Genomic DNA, 17,035 nt, shown 5'->3' with positions numbered 1-17,035 from the left:
TGACATTCCAACCCAATTTATGATGTAGTATGTAGTGGCACAAACTAGCTCTAAAATAATTTAGCAGTTGTTTTTTACTTTCTTGCAAACTTTTTATTTCTCGATGCTGCATCAAAATGCAAGAGAACACTCATTATAATTTTTTCTCTCAAACCACTGAGACTGTTAAAATTGAAGGAAATTATTCTGACATGACATTATCTAATAATAAGAATGAAAATTAACAAAACAGAAGCTGCTAAGCAGAGTTTAGCAGAGCTCATAAAAAGGAAAAGAGGCATGACATAATCTGCTTTAAGAGTTTCATAGCCACCATACAATTTAACTTACAAAAGGTTTTCGCGTTAAAAGAAAAAAAATATTTTCTAAATTAAACCCATGGGAAAAAAAGTGTCTTAACAATTTAGATAGCAGATTATGGCAGTAACATACAAAGCTTTGCAGATGTTTACTAAAACGGTAAACTTGCTTACAAAAGACAAGCATTACTAGTATAATTAAACGACCTAGAGTTTATAAAGCTGAGCAGCAACACTTCCCCCATCCCCCCCCAGTAGAGCTTTCATGGGGAATGTTCTAATTTTGCCAGTGACAACTATTATGAAGCAAATTCAAAACTATTTATTTAGTAGCTTCTACAGAAACAAAAGTAATTTAAACAGTAACCTGGACTGAAGGAATTAAAAGAAAGAAAGAATTTTAACCATGTTTTTTTCTTATGTTAAGAATTTCAATATTTATTGTATGTGATATGCCAGAATCTTAAAATGGAAGCTATTTTCACAACTGAAAATGCAAATAGTACTGTTAGGTTTGGCATCAAAGTATATGAAGTGAAAAAAACCCTACTAGTGTACCCATCTAAAAAAATATAATTCCATTTGAATACAAAATGAGAACTGTCATTTCATTATTATTGACAAAACAGGCAAAAAGAAGTTTGTTCCATGGAATAGGCTAGTCTGATAGAAATGATACAAAAATTTTCCATGTGTATATGATGAAAAATATCTGACTTAAAGCACCAACTATCTGAAGGGTTTTAACACTGTATTGCAAAATGAGGGGAAAGCAATGTTTTAAAATATTTACATTTCAATGCAGATACGATACATACTTTATCAAAACAATGTATCATTTGCTGGAGTATATAAAAAAATATTCCCAGCTTAAACTGTTTACAAAAATGCACCAGTGAAAAGAGTTAGGGACTACCAGTTTTTCAAGAGTAGTCCCAGTTCAAACATAGAACACACATCCAGCATTGGTCAGTATTGATCTTCTTATCTGTAAAAATGTAAGATGTGATTTTAATTGTAAATATGTGCTTCAATATAATTCAGATTTTAAAATGATATAAAATTGACAAGATGAAGAAAAACATCTATTGTTCATGTAAAAAAACATTAGACTTCAGTATCATCCATCCCTCCTCTTCACTAAAAACTTGAAATTTGGCCCTAATTTAGGAAAGTGTTTAAGCAACTGAGCAATGTTTACACTGCACTGAAGTCAGTAGATACACGTTAGATGTACATTGTAACTAGGCACATGCTTGTATGAATTTAGGCCTACAAAAAATATATTCTAACATCTAAATTCTTAAGAAGGATGAAAGATTGCACTGAAAATCTGGTTCAACACTGTCAATGTAAAAGCTTTGCAGCATGGTTTTTCATTTTGAAAAATCTTCATCTCTAGCAAGTTCCCCCTCTAAATAAGCATTAACTCACTAACTAGAATTCTAACCAAATGCCCAATTCTGCAAATGTTTTTCTATCAGGCTACACACACATGGTGGTAGAGGGTTTACATTTGGCTCTTACATCCTTAGATTTCAGAACAGCCTTGACACCATATAGAGAAAAGCTTCTCTCTCCTATTGCTCCAAGTCTGATGATGTCTCCGGCTCTGCCTGTCCCGAACAAAGATGGTACAGAAAGCTGACAGTGTTCTGCTATCTCACATCTACGGAATACAGGCTAGGTAAAGACTAAGTACTAAACAAAATTTAACTTTTTAGTGCTATCCGAGCTAGTGGGAATAACTCTGATCCCACAGATTCCTTGTTTACACCCTTGTATCTCCTCTGAAGTCAGCAGAAGTGGTTTTGTTTTGCTGAAACAGTACTTGCATTTAAGTTTTACTTTTTATGCATGGTGCTTAATTTGCCACTAAAACCTATGATACACACTTGCTGCCCACAGAGGATCAAAGGTGCTTTTCAGTACACATATGCTCGCTCTCTGAAACACCATGCTGTAATAAAGCAAACTAAACCCTGTTAAATTTACAAAGATCTCATTGTCTAAGATTTTAATCCATACAGACCTACCACAAACCAGTTACAGCACAGTATCCTAGCACAGAGAATGGTTAACTAGAAAGATGTTTGCATAGCAAATCTTTTTCAAATTTCTCCTATGGAACAGATGAAATTGACCTCCAATACAAATTTCAAACATAAGAGTGCAAAGTAGTGCTTAATCCTCACTATCGGTTTCTCTGTATCTTTTTAACTCTGCTCTCCTTCCACTTCATTAACAGTAGCAACCTTTTGGCAAAATAAAGCAGTTATTTCAATCGTCCCTTCCAAGCAAGTTAGTGGCACTCATTAAAAATAAGAGGGGAAACCTCCCCTAGTCTCTCAATGCTTTTTTGCTGGAAGAGAAAGAACATCCCAACCCTTGGTTGCCTCTATCAAGTGCCTCTGTCCATGACTTATCCATTCTTCTTGGTCCATATATACTCTTCCACAAAACCAACACTTAAACAGACACTGAAGTGTTTCAGCTGGTGAAGTTTCCACCACCTGGTAGTTGTTTTTATGGGTCTTTTTAAGCTTCATTTTTAGCATACTCTGCTTTTTTGCTTGGTTTCCTGTCTCAACATTCTGAAGAGTAAGACGCTTTCGGTAACGTTTGACACCAAGACAACTACTTGTCCTTTCTGACAGGACTACTTTCAGGACTTGACCTTTATACTTGTTGATAGTCTTCATGACATTAATTATCTCTGGTGAGTCAACATCAGGATGGTTTAGTACCACAACTGGCTGGTTACGACGAGGGCATTTTATCAACTGATTCGTTCTCAAAGGGACAAGCCGAAGACGTCTTGCTGTCAACAGATATGACATGTCAGAACTTGAACTGGTTTCTGACTGAGTTCTTGTTTTCCTCTTAGGAAGTTCCCTGAAGCTTGCTTGTTTTGCCTTATTTTTGGGACCTAGTTGACTTTTTGAATAGGGTTTGCTTTGCTTACTCACATCACTGCTTTTCTGAAATGGTACACCAGTTTGTTTGCTATTATTTTTAATGCTTGCCTCTCGCTTCGGTCTTTGCCTGAGTGATATACTTCGGGACTCAGCATTCGGTTCACTCCGATTAGGCAAACATGGCAAATTACTGCTAAGTGTCTCAGAAACACTGATGGGAACTGGGCGAGGCAGAAACATTTCATTGCAATACATAGAAGGCGCTGATGTTTCACTCCTGTTTTCTGTTCCGTTTGAGTGTTGACTGCTAGTAGCATTCAGTACTCTCAGCATTGTCCCTTTAGGGATAAACACTGGAGTAGCAACATGGGAATTTTTAGTTACCCTGCTTTTAGATGTTCTTGCAAATGTAAGCAACTGATCTTTACTGTGTTCTTCACTACTAATCACACTGTTTCTACCATGCACTTGAGGCAAAGATGTAGACTGTTCCGCTTCAGTGGCAGGAACAACTCTCTCGCAGCTTGCTGAATTTTCTTGAGGGAAAAGCACCTTTTTACTAGAAGCTTGACATCTCAAAGGCATGGATTTCATGTTAGATTCAGCAGCAGACATGAGCTGAGCAATCTTTCTACAGAGCAATGTTGCTGACTTCTTATTGCATGTTGTGTTGTCCCATCTGACGCCCTCTGGAACGTTTTCAGCCCCACCGCTAAGAGAAAATACAGACGAAATAACAGGTCCCTCAAAAGTGTTGCCTTTATTTTCCATCTTCTGCAGTTCTAATGATTCCAGAAGACGACTGTTCTTTTGACTATTGGTTTCAGCTCTCTTTACTTTGCTAAAGCCAAAAGTCATGTTCTTGCAAGGTGGAGTTTTAGTGACATTAAAGTTTTTTCCTGCTTCAGAAGATGTTACAGATTTTTTATCAAAACCCTTACCAGCTAAATGTGTTTCTGTAGAGCTGACTGGCAGACTCCTACAGTCGTTGTCATCCCTCTTTAGAGGCAATGTATCCTTTTGTTCAAGGACTGCAGAAGAATTTTTGCCCTTCTGAGCAGCCTCTACTGAAATGTTCTTGGAACTTTTATCTTCAGAAATAGCAGCATATTTTGGAGGGGGTATATCCACACCTTCTTCATAACAATACAAGTCATAATGTAAGTTATTTTTTCCATCTACTTCCCACCTTGAGGATTTAAGATTACTTTTTTCAGTAGTATTCATCACCAGAGACGGAGAACAAAGTTCTATAACACCTGAATGGACATCAATACCTTTCACCAAATGAAAGCATAATTTTGATGCATCTTCCCTCTGTACAGATACAGAGTTACAGTCTGAGAGTTGAGAATCAGGAAAACAAAGACATTCAGAATTCTTGTCATATGTACTATCCAAATTAAGCTGGTTACTAACACTGGATAATTTGTCTACATTCACTTCCATGGTTAGTAACTCATTCTGAGACACAGACGATGTTTTTTTTCCTTCTGCAGATCGTTCTATACCTTGATTCTCAAGTTCCTCTTCAGCACCATTCACAGGTTTGTACGTTGCTTCTTTCATAGGAATTAGTTTAAGAACCAGCTGTTGTGCACCATTCACTATTTTAATCTCTACTATCTGAGCTAAACAGTTAGAAGGAACTACAAGTTCAGATGGTGCAATTACTGTCAAAGGCATCCCAGGTTGTAAAGGCTCCATTTTTGGAGAATAAACCTCAACTTCCACACTTTGATTCTCACATACACTTATTTCAGATGCCTCCAATATTGTTTTATCCTGGACTGATGCTGTGTTTACGCTACATTCTACATCATGAGACGAGTAGACCATTTTAGTTGCTTTACCTGGAATCTCACAAACCACACTTGAAGATGAATTTGAGAGTTCATTCTGAAAAGGAATTTTATCATATTTCTGCTTTTCATATAAAGTGCTTGGACTCGGCTTCTTTTGCTTGTGGTTTATGGTGGTATTTGACAGCCGTTTTGTGGGTGTTTCATGTACTCTTCTCGTATGTTTTACTATATAGTCATGTCTAACAGCACCATATTCACAGTATTCACACTGATACGGAAAAGTTCCAGTGTGTTTCACCAAATGTCTCTGGAATTCTCCTTTGGTGTAGGATATGTAACTGCAGTGGGAACAAATAAATTTAATTTCTTCATGTTGACCTATATGCTTTTTATACTGCAAAGGATCCTTTGTTGAAAATCTACATTTATCACAATAGTATTTACCTGGCAGAAAGTTTTTAACTTTAAATGCTTTCTGGGTTTTACTTGGGGATTTTTTTTCACTTTTTTCAAAGTCTACAGCATTGGCACCCTCAGGAACAAAATGAAAAGCTGGTGGTGTAATATGACTGCACTTCTTGCAGATGAAATTTTTGTCTTCAGTCCACCCAAGCTTCTTATGCTTTTCTATATCTTGCATTGAAATTTTCTGAACGCTGCTGCATTTTATGCAGCTTATCAGTGACAACTTACTGTTCTCAGCCTCAGTCCCTTGGTAACAGCAGTTTTGGTCATCATCCCCTTTTGATGGATTTGTTTTATCCTCAGAAGATTGCTTTGGGGATGTAGTTAAGGAATTATTTTTATCATTAACTTGGCCAGGGTACAATCTTGGTAAAAGTTCCCTCATTTTCAACTGCATTTCAGAAGACGTGACTCTGCATCAGTTTTGTCAAACACAGTAGCAGCAGACAGAATATTTTCTTGATATTAGTCTTGTGTATGCTGCTTATCAATCAATCCTTCAGGCCACCAATCTGCAGAATATACACTTTGGAAGAAATGGTGCTCAAGCAACTGCATCCATATTATATTCCATGTTCTTAATTTTATTCAATCAACTTGCAGCACTAAAGAATAAAAAGCAGAAGATTAAGTCAGTTACGATTCACTGATCACTGAAATACAATGAACTATGAATTGAACTATTAGTGGACTACAGCTGAATTACAGAGTGCAAGTCTATTGTGAATATACCACTGATTGTATTCTGCACATAGAACCATTAACTCTAAGCAAAACATACCAAATCAAATAATCTTTTAACATTTGCTCTTATTCAAAATGTTCATAAATTCATAAAATTATCTGCTATGCATCAAAACCTAAAGAGTTCATGCTATTTCTTCCATGTCATGAAAAATTTTACATTTAAGAAATGTATTTATAAGCCTAACAAGAAAGATACTTGGTAACAAAACTGAGCAGCAGAATATGATTTTGGTTCATATACAGCCCTTAACTCAGGAAAAGATATTATGAAACACTGCAAGTGCCACTCATTTGTGAATCCCAGCAGGAAAAAGGACAGTGACTACAATGGTTACGAGAAACACATAACTATGAGTTTGTTTTTAAATATAAGGATTTTTAAGTTAGCATGGAAATTCCTGAAGTACAGAAGGAAGTTCTTTTCTAATCAGTGCCAATGTTTCAGATCCAAGGAGTCTTGAACACTAATTCACAACAAGATGCGGTTTATACTTCACATGTTCTCAAAGTAATGGAGTCAAAACAATCTGCGGCTGCAAAATTAATTACTTTCACTTCTATTAATATCACAGTGTAATCACTTCTATGTAAGTGGACAAGCATATAAATAATTCACTCCATCCTGATAATACAGAAAGTGTCAATCAAAATAAACAATGCAACAGAAGGCAGAAGGCAAACAGTAATATCAGTGTAAAACCACCACGTTAACTTCTGCAGTATGTTTGGCCCCACAGGTTCCAGCGCTCTTACTGTCTCTTTTCTATATTTAACATGCACAAGATTTCAGCCTTTAAGCTTTTGCCAAGACTATGAGACCACTCTTATTTGGAAAATAAACAACTAAATTAGCCTTTTGAGACATACATAAAACAAAGTCCAAAGCTAACAGCAGCAAGTAAAATCTACTCAACATCTTTCTTACTCAAACATTCTTACTTACAGGCATACTGTTGCACAGATCTGCATTCACGTATAGACCCTATTTCATAAGGTTACTTTTAGATTCCTTTAGATTTCAATATATCCTACAGAAGGCTTCTGCTTCTGAAATCCAATTCCTCTCCAAGTCTATCTACAGAGACCAGGGCCTGATTTGGGCTACAAAAGCTCAGTGCTGAGATCACTTAGGTAGCATCCTATTACAATAAGCCTACATGAATGAGGAAAACTTTACACTATGGTACATCTCCACATTGGCTTGACAAGAGTAAGCATCTGATCCAGAAAGTTTTTCTTGCATCTCCCTGTGCTCCATCTGCCAATATCCCTAACTGCTACAGGAATGCTGCCCTAAAGATGGGGCTCTCCAAAGAGCAATATACTGACATAACCTCAAACAACAGTAAAAGTTAGAAAAATGGTTAGGGACAATATAATGGGCTTTTCACTCCTTAGCAGATGGATGGCTGTACACCTGTAAAATTCCTCAGTAGGTAGTTCTTCGGACTGTAGTAATCCCACCTCATTGCAATGCAGACAACTGTACAACCCTGTGTGAAAAACCTCTATATCCCGATGTGAAAAACAAATCAATGGCAGTTTCCAGGGAAGGAGGAAAGTATACATGACTACTGCATCATGATCTTAAGATTATTTTTTTTTAAGCAGTTCTAATGTTGGTAACATTATGCCCTCTATTATCCAGATTCTAAAGAGGAAAGAAAAACAAATATTTGTGGTAGTCTCAGATGGACTATTCTCCCCCTGCTAATATCACTTCTTAGACTTAAGATGAACCTTGTTGACACACAAGTGTGATGGTAGGCCTATGTCCAGGAGATCCACTATTTTATTTCAGGAGAAAGGTAATAAGAGATCTTGATAAGCTCAAGATCCAGACCAAAGATGCTTTGAAGATTTCTATACAGCTTTAAGAAAGAACTAAAATTGCATTTGGAAGGGTGAATGTAGATCAGTATTTGCTTTTTGCTGTTAACAGCTATCCATTGATACTGAAACTGCCCTCTATATGAACCGACCAAAAGACAAGCATAGGCCACTTTATGCCATCAACATCCTTGACCACAAAAAACAGTATTAAAAACACGGTGTGTTTTCTTATATTTTTTTTTTAACACTGTAAACGTCACCTTACAGGACAACATGGAAAAAGGATCCACCACCTTTAAAGAGCAAGAAAGTACAAGAAACACACTGTCAAATGTTTTAAGAATGCTTCAATCTACCAGGCAGATCTGGGCTGCTCAGTCCAAGAGGACACTAGAAAAATTTGACAGAGATGAGTCAAAGAACAGGCTTTTAATCCTTCTAAACTTTCCTAACTCAAAAATCCTTATATATGAAAGTAAGAAAAAATAGGTATATAACCCCAAAACCAAGCTTTCATTCAGACCTGTGACAAATACCATGTTGACAGAATCCAGGTTTCACTAATTACTGCAACTGCATTTCAGACCTGCAGTGGGTTGATCCTAGCCAGCCACCAAGCAGCCACACAGCCACTTGCTGGCTCCCCACCACTCCCTGAGTAGGAAGGGGAATGAACTGGAGAAAAAGTGCAAGAAAGCTTATGGGTCGGGACAAAGGCAGTTTTATAGGCGAAGCAAAGAGGTGGGGAGGTGACGCACCCTCCACAAGCAGATCGATGCCCAGCCGGTTTCTGAGCAACAGCCACCTTGGAAGCCAACCCCTCTCTCCCCTTCTTCTTCCTCTACTTCCAGTTTTCATTGCTGAGCATGACATTATATGGCGTGGACTATCTCCTTGACCAATTCTGGCCAGCTGTCCCAGCAGTGTGCCCTCCCAATCTCTTGCCCACCCCACGCCTACTCACTGCAGTGGAGGCAGAGAAGGGGGGAAAAGAAAACCTTGACATTGTGCAAACACTGTTCAGCAACAATCAAAACACTGGTGAGTTATCAACACTGTTTTAGCCACAGATCCAAAACACAGCACCATACAGGCTGCTATGAAGAAATTTAACTCCATCCCAGCCAGACCCAGTGGAGGGTGAAAAAGAACTGAATAACCAGGTAATGCTGAAGTGACACCGCTATTGTCTCCCTGGCTATTTTTGCACCAGTCTTTCCTGAATACTAAATAGTTAAGAAAAGTTTTGATGCAAACAGGCCTGCTTTATCATTATTTTGGATAAAACAAGCCCCAACATACATTGTAATTTCATTCTAATATTTGAAAAAATGATTTGCTTTTTCTGATTACTTCAGAAAAACGAGACCAATGTACGCAGAAAGGTGGTGCAATCCAGCATCCATTCACTCCATACCAGGGAAGGGGGGGGGGGGGGGGGGGGGGGGGGCAGTATGGGGGAGGGGGAATATGCTTCAGAAAATTTTAATTAAAAGATAGATGCTCGATTTTTCAAGTTACAAATACAGAGCACAGAGACCAATCCAAAGATATTGTTAAAGGAAGACCTGAAAGTCTACAAGGAGCCTGAATGGCAAACACAAGAACAGGATGGATGAAGAATGGAATAAGAGATACTAGGAGTGTTAATATCAGTTCCAGTCCCTGTGTTTACAGGAATGGATTCAGGAAAAGTTTGTAAAAATACTTTGAAATACAATAAGGTATCTGAATTAGGAGAAATTGAAAAAAATTTAGAGGCCCTAGTTTTGAAAAAGATTGGAAGCAGAAACTTGGAGGTACATGGAAGAAGAACAATAGAAGGAAGATAAACCAAACTTTCTCATCCACTCCTTCTACCAAACATCTGCAATTCAGTGACATTTAAAAGTAGGGCATTTAATAAAAGCAAATACTCCTGCCTTTCACATAACACTAGTATATCTTGGACCCTGCTGCTCAAGACACAGAGATCAATAGATCTGCAGGAGTGAAAAGGCATTCTAAACAGTGGGTATCACATTTACACAAAAGTTAAAAAACAAAGACCAATTAAAAACAAGAAAAATAGGCAAAAACATCATCTGCAGCCTGACTATGGCAAATTCATCCAGTACAAGTTTTTTGCACTGCAGTAGATTACAGACCACTGATGTGGCCACTGTCAGACAGCAATTGCCAGTGTCTTCCCATTATTCTATAATCTTGACATTTCCATTTACTTAAAATACATTAATACTTCATTCATCTTTTCAAAGTAAAATATTTTTTTTCCAGTGTTTTAGATCCCTTTTTCATCTCAAATTATATGCTGCTATCAACGAAATGTATGTGACAAGCAGCATGCATTTATTGTATGTGATCAAATAAGTAAGACCTTACTTCAGCAAAGCACCCACCTCTCACACACTAAATTCAAAGGCTGCATCCAAGAATCAAGGCCTGCTTTGGTACTGAAAAGCTCATACAAGTCATCTGTTAAGAGAAAACCTTAAACAGAATTGGAAGACACTGTGCATCACTACATCAGGAAAATACAGTGTGTAAAATCTGAGTCTCTGTGAAAAACTTAATCTCTGTGTAAGCTTAAAATTACCTTGTTTGTATTTTACAATTATATATATGCCATAGTCAATCAACGTTAAATGGATAGTATATCTCTGTCAAGCAGAGTTAACTGTTCTACTGATCCAGCTACGTAGCCACAATTATCAGTCATTAATTTTAGGCCTAATGACTAGGAGAGATCCAAAGTGCTTCACTCAAGTATAACGTATTGTACTAATTAAAAGAATTGATTCTGTACTAAAAACAAACTATTCAAATACACCAAAGAAATTTCATCTACAAATATTTCTTCTTAAAAAGACATTTTGTTTCACAATAACAGCTAATCACACAGTCATAACACTTTTTAAATCTGAAATTCACATGAAGTTTTTCCATCAGCATGAATAAGGAATGTCAGTGCAGAGAATTAAGAAGAGCAAAGACCATGCACCAAGTTTTCAGAGCTTACTTTTATTATACAATATACAGGTATTTCACTCTACAGAAAAAATTTAATTACATTCAAAATTTTTACTATTTATAATATAAAGTTATGAAAAATATGGATTAAAAGTAAATCACTATTTTTAGAACGCATAGGTGAAAAACTGTCCAATTTATCGACATTTATTGACATTGTAAGAAGTCAGGTACGTATATGGACTATAGAGTATTCTACTGAAATGGAGGTCTGCTTCTCTGGTTCTAGGACTGAGGCCTACCTTTATTTGTATCTGAAAGACACACATTTCTAACATATCATTCAATTGCTTGGCGGTCTTCTTGCAATAAGATAAGCAAGGCATTCTCAAATAACTACTGTATCAAAAGCAGTATTTTAGAGAATGCTCAGAGATGTTTATACAGTTGTTTATCATTAGATGTATGATCAACTTCTAAAATTATGGTGCACATTTCATCATTTCACACAATTTACAACCATTTTCAAAATCATTCTGTATATCCAAAGCATACAGACTAGCATTTAGCATTACCTTACTCTAAGCTTTAAGGCCTGTAAGCAATAAAGCAAGTATGGCACTGAAGAAAATGGGAGAGAAGGGGGAAAGTCCCATTAAAAACACATATCCCTCTGTGCCCAGTTCTCAAAACACTCACGTAAATGCTAAAATTCATTTCTACAGATTTAATTCCTGCTAAAATTAGCCACATACTATCTGTATGTGCAATGAAAGGGCCTTCACTGTAACCATTTACTGTAGAAACAATGCAGAACAGAATGCTAGCAAAATCCCGTAAAATAAAATTAGGCTCTTTAATAATAAACCAAACTTTTTTTATTAAACATGTATTTCAGGACACTTCGGCTACATCTACGGTAACACTGGATCATTTATTTAGAAGAAATCCAAGTCATTTTATACGTCTAAATTATGTTAAGTGTCCAGTGTAATACTTTTTTATGATCGATTCTCTTGCAACAAAATTGAACGTAGGATTTAATTAAACGACTCTTATGCCCAAACACTCTAAAGACCACAATTTACGTACAAAACACAGGATGATCTATTTTGCTCAGTAATAAAGTTACTAACCCGAAAGCTTCTTTTCTTCGGGAAGAAGACCAAGATGACAAACCTGGACAACAGCTTTACAGTCCAGGCGAGTCTAAAGCAGTCTGATGGCGCCCACGCGACAGCAGCGCCCGCCAGCCAACACCAAAAAATCCCATCCTCTTGGGCATCCAGCCCACCCACGCAGAAGTGTTGCCGCCTCTCCGGGAAAAAGAGACCTCCCTCGCTCAGGGCCCGTCTCCGGAGGCCGAGCCCCGCCGCTACCCGGGCGAAGGCGGCCGAGCAGCCGCCGGACCCTCCGCAGGCCGCCCAGACCTTCGCCCGCCGCCGCCGCCGCCGGGGAGGCGGCTCCGCCCGCGCCGCCGCGCAGTGCCGCCGCCGGCCCGCAGGGGGCAGCACCGCGCGGGCCCGCCGGGCCGCGGCCCGCGCTCGCCGCTGGGACCCCCGGCCCGGCCCGGCCCGGCCCGGCCCCCCCGTCCTCCGCCGGCGGGCAGGGCGGCAGCTGGCCGGCGACAGCCGCGGTGCTGAGTCGGCTGGCAGGGGCCGAGGGCGGGGGAGCCACACCTGTGCTCAGAGGAGGACAAGGAGGAAAAAAAAAAAAAAAAAAAAAAAAAAAAAGGCTGCCTCCGTCAGGGGCAGACCCCGCCAGCCGCCACCACTCCCCTCGTCTCCAGAGGCAGAAAAAAGGCAGCGCCGATCCTCATCCTTCCCGGCCCGCAGCTCCCGCCCTCCCCCCTCCGCCCTGAGGTACTTACCTCAACGACGGCGAAGGCGAGCCCCCCTCCGCCTCCGCCGCCTCAGCACGGCCCACCGCGGCAGCGGAACTGACCTCAGCGGCCGCTGCGGCGCCGCGCCGCCCCATTGGCCAGCGCCGCACCGCTGCTCCCGCCGGCGGCGCCGTGTAGAGCTCTACTGTAGGCGCCCCGGGGGCGGCGGCGGCGGCGGCGCAGGCGCGCTGCGCGGCTCGGCTCGGCCCGGCGCCCCGCGGGGGAGGCCCCGACGCGGAGGGGACGCCTGGGGGAGCCCCGGGGAGCGCAGCCCGCACCCGCGTGGGGACCCAGCACCGCGCGGGGAACGAAGCTGGGCTGGTGTTGGATCACCTGCAAGATGGCAGGCGAGGGTATGTAAGAAGGTGCGCCCTCAGGTTGTTGCCTGCCGGCCGACCCTCAAGGATTCTGACAGGACAACAGGCCGAAGGAAGAGCTGCTGTTCCCAGTAATCTCTCTATGTTCCCCCTGATACCACCGTGATTTATTAGCGTGTGGTGTGGGCACGCATTTCACAGGGATCGCTTGGTTAAGTAGCACGTCGTGTGTGTTCAGATGCTTCCTATAAAATCCAAATTTCTCATGAAATAAACTCTTCTTGGTCAAATTTGAAGGGAGAAAAAAGGATTTTAACTACCAGCATCTTGCCTTTTAAAAGTACCTTTGACGTCACTGCAGTATCTAACCCCACTGCTTAAAAAGGAAACCAGATTTAACATGGGGCCCAAAGTTTTTCCAGGTGGCACCTTTAAAATTGAGCTTTTTGGTAGATGACTTCAAAGTTAAACTCTGTTTTGCTGATTGTTCTGTTAGCATGGATTCTGTGTGATAAGAGGAACCACAAGTAAGTTGCATCTTCTGATCAATTCTGTACTTGAGTGATCAGAAACAGGGCTTGACCTATCCTTACCATTGTCTAGACATGAACACGGATCTTCAGGGATCTTGGATTTTGGGATAGCCTCTTTGGGTCACAAAAAAAGGAAAGGGAAAGCTAAAGCTATCAGACAGGGAACTTTGGGGGAAAAGAATCCTCTCAACTAGGAATTTTTTAGTTCTAAAATGAGAGGTTTCCATCAGAGTCTGTTACATCTCTCGATCAGCAGTATAAGAAAACATTGTTAATGGTGGAGTTTGGAATACTGTAGGTTACTGAACATTTTTAAAACTTGTTGAGAAGGTCTTCTGGCTGATAGAGCCTGTTGGGATTTCTAGAAGGCTTTTGACAAACACCGTCAAAGAAACCAAGCAGTAATGGCATAAGACCAAATGTCTTGGAATGCATAACTGGTTAAAGATGGAGCACAGGGGGTGGGAGTGAGTGTGTGGTAGTTGTCATACAGAGGTCACAGGTGCACTGTGTAGCAGTCTCTGCTGGGACCTGTTCAACATACTCACAAGTGACTCAGAAAAGGAGCTGGGCACTCAAGTGGCAGCCTTCTGATGATACCAAGCTATTCAGGGTCTTAAGGACAAAAGCCCACTGAAGATCTGCAGAAGGACCTTATGAGACTGGATAACTAGGTAGTAGAATGGCAGATTACATTTTGAGTAGATAAAAGTGATGTGCAGTGGGGAAGAACATCCTAACTTCAAATATAAAATGATGAGCTCCAAGCTGACTAGTACTGTGCAGGAGGAAAATCTTGGAATTACAGTACGTTTCAGTGAAAATCTCACTTCAGTGCTTAATAGACTTCAGAAAAACAAGCTGTATGCTGAGATTTGAAAAGGAACAGAGAGCAAAGCATCCTTATGCTGCTGTGTAAATTCATGATTTGACCACGTCTTGGAAGCTGTGGTTCTGAGTTTCCTCAGCTCAGGAAAGAGAGAATAGTAGTGGAAAAGGTTCAATGAAAGGTAAAAAGGATGACCAAAGGTACTTTGCTCTCAGGTTTCATGTAAGGAACAACAAAGTAAGCTTCTCTCTGAAAAAAAGATGACTATTGATATAACAAAGGGCTAAAAATCATGAGTATGCATTGTGATGTAAACCATTACAGGTGGGAGTTGTGTATGTGGATCCCATGAAAGCCACCAGGGACAATTTGCACTTACTGACTTGTGTCAGCTACTCTGCAAAGGTGATCATGTGGTGTTATGAAAATTCACTTCCCTAACTATTATATCAATCAGTCTTTATAATATTAAAGTCTATTAACTTTGTTAATATATATTAGTTCACATTATACACTGCAATGTAATGAGGCAGTGGAATTTTACTGGAGTCTTTGGTATTGTTCATGCTCAACTAAAACAAACTAAAGGCCAGCCCAGCCCTGGAAATAAGGACTTTGCTTCGTGGAAGCATAGAGCTGTCCACGAAGGATAAAGGACACCCATGGGCAACCCAGATAAAGCCAGCATCCTAGCCCCTCTAATACGTCTTTGAAACCCACCTGGTGTCATCTGGCATCATAGATAAGTAACTCTAGCAAGACTGACTTCAGGGATATCTGGATCAATAGACAAGCAGCAAGAATGCTGCAGAAATACAGTTACTTTGCAAAGTTTTACTATGATTAGTAATCAGTAGTGTGGGTCTTAGTAATTAGTCAAATCGTGTGGTACCTGAATGGTTGAAATGTGTAAAAACCCGGTCTAAAACCACATTCAGGGTGACCCAGTTTGTCTGGGACACCTCATGCACACAAATAAATACTTACCCTTGTAATTCAATACTTTGTTTCCTAGCCTCTCTCAGTCTGCATGGGCCAGTTGCAAATACTTGTTAACAGTGATCCACACTTAGCAGATTGTTTTCTTCAAAACCAGGAAAAAATAGAAACTTTCCTAAAATAAAAGATTATATTCTGTAAGACAAGTAATAATTCAATAAATAGTTTTCTGGTGAAAGTGTGTTTTTTCAGCTCATCTATCTGTATCTGAAACAGTCCAGAGTGCGATAAATATACTTCATATCGGTAAAATGGAATCAGTTATCTGATACACAACACTGATTAAGCACTTTCACCACTCTTTCTTAGATATGTGTAGCTAGCCTACTCTGAAGTTAGAAAGGCAATTGCCTGTAACAAATGCAAAGAGATTATTCAGTATTTAAATAAGGCCAGACTAAACAATGTCATCCAGAGGAAGTTCTGTTATGGAAAGCTTGAGAGTCAATTTGCATCTTCCTCAGTGTTTTCCAGCTACATAAATTCAGTCCCTTCCCTGCATTTTCTAACTTTGCGTTCAAAGGTATTCCATGCTGTCTCCACAGAAATGGGTCAGATCAGATCAGAGCTCCTCTTTCTCACTTAGTCTCCAGCCCTGAACCTATTTAGACTACCAGAGAGGGAGTAATTCTGCTGCAATTACCACCTAACCACTCGCCTTTCATTTGCCATTTGCCAGTCATCTTTAGTGAGCTCTGAATTCCCAGCTCTGGTGAGGTCTTTTATTCCTTCTCAGTTTGTCCTGTGACTCACTCACCCCGCAATGCTATTTAGGCACTTGTGAGCATCCCTGATGAGGACCCTGAAGGGAGGGTCATCACTTAGTAATGGTAAGTGTTGTTACCTAGGTAGGAGATGCTGGTGGTAATGCTACTAATTGGCAAATAGAAGCAGCATCCAAACAAGTAGCCTATTTTACTTCATAGCGGGTCTTAGTTTCTACAGCAAAGACACAATGCCTTTACTGCATCCTTTGCACCATTGCTATCCCCTGTGAGACTGGTCCTGTCATGCGCTGTGGGACACCCACATACCAGAAATTCACCACAACTCCTCTGCTGCTGCTGCTTGTCCTGCTGTCAGCCTGCATATCTTTCCACCCTCTAACAAGATTATCTGTCATGAAATGCTGATCATGGCTTCTAGAGCCATGAGAGCCACAGGGAGACAGTTGCTGCTGTAGAGCTTCAGCTTTGCAGCTCAACTGCAAAACTGTGAAACAGCTGTGTTTGGAGAAGGGTCAGGAGGAAAGAGAATAAAGAGGGTGAGTAAATGGGCTACAAGATAAATCGGCTGCTCTCAGAGCTTTTCTTGGAACAGTTTTGCTTTGCACATTACTAAATTCACAAGCCCTCCCCAAAAAGTAAGAAAGCAACGTACTGGAAAACCTGAGAAAACCAGCAGTGATAACCAAAGATGAAAATGAAATAAGGCACTT

General features: G+C 40.2%; 1 protein-coding gene across 3 annotated transcripts; it reads right to left on the bottom strand.

Annotated features, from left to right (window-relative positions):
* ZNF518B (zinc finger protein 518B) lies at positions 1 to 13,027 on the bottom strand. 3 transcript variants are annotated; one of them, XM_041123808.1, is made up of 4 exons: positions 12,908 to 12,977; positions 12,174 to 12,353; positions 10,467 to 10,542; positions 1 to 6,092 (listed from the first exon to the last, which is right to left on the bottom strand). In XM_041123808.1, exon 4 carries the CDS (start codon positions 5,882 to 5,884, stop codon positions 2,648 to 2,650), a length of 3,237 nt encoding a protein of 1,078 aa, XP_040979742.1. In that variant the 5' UTR covers positions 5,885 to 6,092; positions 10,467 to 10,542; positions 12,174 to 12,353; positions 12,908 to 12,977; the 3' UTR covers positions 1 to 2,647. The 3 variants fall into 3 exon arrangements, with proteins under 3 accessions (XP_040979742.1, XP_040979737.1, XP_029872605.1); XM_041123803.1 differs by lacking the exon at positions 10,467 to 10,542; XM_030016745.1 differs by lacking the exons at positions 10,467 to 10,542; positions 12,174 to 12,353 and having other exon boundaries at positions 12,908 to 13,027.
* Between the last annotated feature and the right edge of the window lie 4,008 nt (positions 13,028 to 17,035).

The sequence above is a fragment of the Aquila chrysaetos genome, chromosome 1 (genome assembly GCF_900496995.4).
Source record: "Aquila chrysaetos chrysaetos chromosome 1, bAquChr1.4, whole genome shotgun sequence".
NCBI lineage: Eukaryota > Metazoa > Chordata > Aves > Accipitriformes > Accipitridae > Aquila > Aquila chrysaetos.
This window is presented reverse-complemented; position numbering and strand designations above follow the sequence as displayed.

What these genes read in the sequence shown, in the direction of transcription:
- ZNF518B (XM_030016745.1), bottom strand. Translation starts at nt 5,884, where the DNA reads ATGCAGTTGAAAATGAGGGAACTTTTACCAAGATTGTACCCTGGCCAA.